The 4,164-nt window shown below is 36.4% G+C and overlaps 1 protein-coding gene across 1 annotated transcript; it reads right to left on the bottom strand.

Moving 5' to 3' along the window:
• Positions 1–1,898: 1,898 nt before the first annotated feature.
• LOC143567834 (uncharacterized) lies at positions 1,899–3,741 on the bottom strand. Its single transcript, XM_077054143.1, has 3 exons — positions 3,345–3,741; positions 2,518–2,734; positions 1,899–2,404 (listed from the first exon to the last, which is right to left on the bottom strand). The coding sequence occupies exons 1-3, from the start codon at positions 3,588–3,590 to the stop codon at positions 1,932–1,934; spliced, it is 936 nt and encodes a 311-aa protein (XP_076910258.1). The 5' UTR covers positions 3,591–3,741; the 3' UTR covers positions 1,899–1,931.
• Between the last annotated feature and the right edge of the window lie 423 nt (positions 3,742–4,164).

Below are 4,164 nucleotides of genomic sequence, written 5' to 3'. Positions count from 1 at the left end.
CTTTGCTATTTAACAGTTTCATTGTTTTATTTCATTCTATGGGAATTCCTATCAATTTTACCCCCTAATTTGTTTGGCTTGACCAAAAAGTCAAAATGTAAGCAATGCAGGTGAAGTTTGAATTTCATGGTCAAATAAGTATCTTTAAAATATTTCTTTGACGCTGATTGTAAATGACTAATTTTTGGCATATGCGAAGTTATATAATCTCATTTATGTGTAGATCACACCTTCCTTCCATGTTGTCTTTGGCTACATGTCGAGTTGAATGCTATAATGATGATTTGTTGTTGCGATAGATAGGAAATTACATGTTCTGACGCCTAAACAGAAGGACCTTATTTAGTATGATTGGATAGTGATTATGAACAAATTGTGTTTCTTTTTTTTGGGTTCCACTTATGCCATGCATACCATGCACGAAACAAAATAACTTTCAAGCGTAATAAGTAGGGATTAAACTGAAAATTGAGTCTGTCCGAAATCGAGAAACCCAACCAAGTTCTTATTCGGTTCAGTTTTAATGGTTGACCATTAAGTTATACAAACAACCCCACGAGTTTCTAAGATGGAAAACCAAGTTTTTAATATACGCATACACATGGTGTTTTTCACTCTACATATACGAAAGAACCGAACTAATACCGTAAAGAACGGGACAATACCGACCAACAGAAAACAAGTTCAACGGTTGTAATATATCATCGCCGCCGCATCGTGCGGGCTTTCTACTAGTAGTGGTAGTATATAAACGAAATGAAGTTTAGTGTTCTGGGCCATTGCAAACCAGGCCCAGCCATTAGGAAGCCCAGCCCATTCATTTTGTCAACTTTTACACACTAGAATTCCTAAATTCCATACTGAACCCGCCAATTAGGGTGCTAAATAGTCATGTTCACAGGTGGTTGATGAGTCCAACTTAACACTAGCCTGAAAGTTTGACATCTAACCAATAAATCATGTCAGATATGTGACCCCGAAAACGACATGAATATACACTAGATGACATGAACACGTCCTGTTAAACACGATTATTTTTTCCCACAACTATAAAGTTGGAATTTTATGACAATTTCTCTTTTAAACTTTATTGGCGTAAAATATTCCACTAATTTAATTTGTAAAAAATGGGTTAAATAGACCAACCCGGCACCTGCAAACCCGAGAGTTTGACACTAACACGACACGTTTAGTGACGTAAAACCCCTCCCCCCGCTTTTTTGCGCAATGGTGTAAATTTATACGTTTACGACCGGAAATTTTTTATACGTAGTGTGTAAATTTACCCGTTTTCGACTTAAAATTTGAGCCCAACCCCCCGCGTTTATGTTTTTTATACATTTTGAGACCCCCCCGCCCCACGCGACGAACCCGTCCAAGCTTCGCCCCTGCTACTAGTCTACCACCAATATCCCACAAAGCAATTGGTTCAAAAGGTTATAACAAATACCAGTGAAAACAAGATTAGAAGATGAAGCACAGGCTGTCATTGCTTCCAACCAATTATAAGAATCACAACCATTCAATAATTATTAATTAAGATTCAGAAATCAGAATCACAGCATAACCAAATCTTATATCCAACTTTAGTGCTTTTACCATCTATAAATCAAATAACATAGCATTAATTGTCCAAACAACCTCTTCTAACAACTCAACAAATTTAAATGTAAGACAATAAAAGAAACAACAAACCAAAACTTGTTTAGATCCACATCACAAAACACGGAGGATCACATCATCACCAAAAGATGAAAAACAAAATCCACCAAAACCTATAACAACATAAATAAACAAATCAAGACACCAAATATCTTCAGGTGCAAATAAATTTCCAAGTATACCATCCCATCAGGACATCCGAAAAAAGCGTCAGTCTCGATGGGTTTAACTTATTATCACTAGTTACCGTGTAATATTATTTACATCTCTCATGGTGTTCTCATCCTCCATCTATCGACCTTTACCCGACCCGTGGGCATCTTCCTATCCGTTTCCAACTCAAACTGGATCAAAGACTTGAGCCGGTTCAAGTGCCCGTTGCAAAGCTTGCGTTGACCAAAAAACGGGTCTGTTTGTCGGTCAACGGGCTCTAGTTCAGGGCTGACTTGTCTTTGATAAGACGAGTGCCATTTGGATTGTAAATAAGCAAACGATCTCCAGGGCGGAAGTGGCATGGAGTTTTGTTTAAGTGATGATTTGGCAGCTTCCACCATTACTTGAAGAAACTGTTTTAACTTTGTTAACGATCCCACATAAACAACGGGAAGCGAGTTTAATAAGCGAGTGTACGAAGGAACGGCCCGAGCTATCTCAAAGTGACTTCTAAAGTCGATATCAATAATTAGACGGTCAGAGTTTCCAGAATCGGAATAATTTATAATGTCAATGTATTCATGATCTCCTGCGTCATCATGCAATAACTTTATTAACTTATAAACTTATAATATGTGAATTAAGAAATTTAGGTTAAAAGATTATTATTATTATTATTATTATTATTATTATTATTATTACCTCCGGGAACTTTTCCGGTACCCTGCCATCTTGACGTGCATACAGCGGCATCATAACCAGAAAGCCTTAAAAGTTTGACCAGAGAGAACCTTATGCAACTAGTGTTACATGAACCACATCTCATAAACTCAAGGTCCATGGTATTAATTGATAAAATTAAAGAATTAACCACTGACAGCATGTCAATCCCATGTTGATCCAGCAAAACCTTGTAGTACTGCATAATTGCAAATTAATATTAACAATCAAATTAAAGCATCTTTCTTTTAAAAGCTAATAATCTACTCCTAAATCCATATAGCCCGCCTATTGCAGGATTTAACCCTTAACCTCTAAAGGGAGAGAATGCCTAGTAAACCACCTAATACCATTTGGCCAAATGCGGTTTGGTAACACATCTAAATATCTAATCTAAATATAATTAGATAAAACTAAAAAGTGCATTTATTAAAGACTACTCCTAATATTAATGTAACCAAATATCATGATATTCATGTGATCCACCTACTTTACCTAAACATAACAAAATTCAAAGAAACTCAAAAGACATAAATTCATCAAATTTTGATAAAAAGAAAATTACTATTTTAGGGTGAATCATGATAAAAATCCAAAATATACTACTCAAAAATTTGACATTTTTAGGGTGGACACAAAAACATATGGACCCAAAAAACATTTTGAAAAAAAATTATACATCATAAAAGCACAAGAAAGCATTAATTATTAAACAATTAAAAACATCAATAATTGCCAATGTGGATCCTGGTTCAAACCCGAGCAACAAATAAATTTAAAATTATTGGTGTAAAGGAAAGTAGATGTACCGAAATCTTATCAGCCAAATGAGCGAGCTCGCAAAAACCCGAATCGCTATCGCTACTACACCTCGAATCTCCGCCACAACTACTTTCATTCTCCAAGAAATCGCTAACCATCGCGGCCAAATCATGTTCGCTTTCGTGGCTAAACGCGCCACCCAACATCTGCCCACCACCACCACCACCACCGGAGGCACTACCGCCCATCATCAACCACGGGTCCACTGGCGCCGGACAAACTCTGCAATCCATCCTCCACCCCCAAATTAACAAACCCCACAATTCAAAATCCAAAATTGAACACCCAAAAACACTAATTGACGGAAACCCAATTGAATTAAGCTAAAAGATCAAAACTTTAACGATCGAATTGCATGAAAACCCATGAAAAGACGTGATTGGCGATCAATCTTGGTCTAATTTTGACACTGGTTTTGTAATTTAATTAATTGATGATGTGGGTAATGAAATTGTATAAAAATTAACAAAACCCAGAATTCAAAATCCAAAATTGAACACCCAAAACCCTTAATTGACGGAAACCCAGTTGAATTACACGATCGAATTGCATGAAAAGATGTGATTGGCGATGAATCTTGGGCTAATTTTGACTCTGGTTTTGTAATTTGGTTAATTGATGATGAAATGGAATAAAAGAACTATGTGGGTATTGAAATTGGAATAGAATTAGAGGATTTAAAGCGATCCAAAGAGGGTGAAAGAATAAAATTGAGAGAATTTGGCAGAGGTACAATCAACCCGCAGAGGATGAAGACCAACCAAAGAGACGGCCAATTGATATAAAGACGATTTTCCGTAAAAAATG

Source organism: Bidens hawaiensis, unplaced genomic scaffold (genome assembly GCF_021521415.1).
Source record: "Bidens hawaiensis isolate Kalapana, Puna unplaced genomic scaffold, B.hawaiensis_p1.1 tig00023644_1, whole genome shotgun sequence".
NCBI lineage: Eukaryota > Viridiplantae > Streptophyta > Magnoliopsida > Asterales > Asteraceae > Bidens > Bidens hawaiensis.
This window is presented reverse-complemented; position numbering and strand designations above follow the sequence as displayed.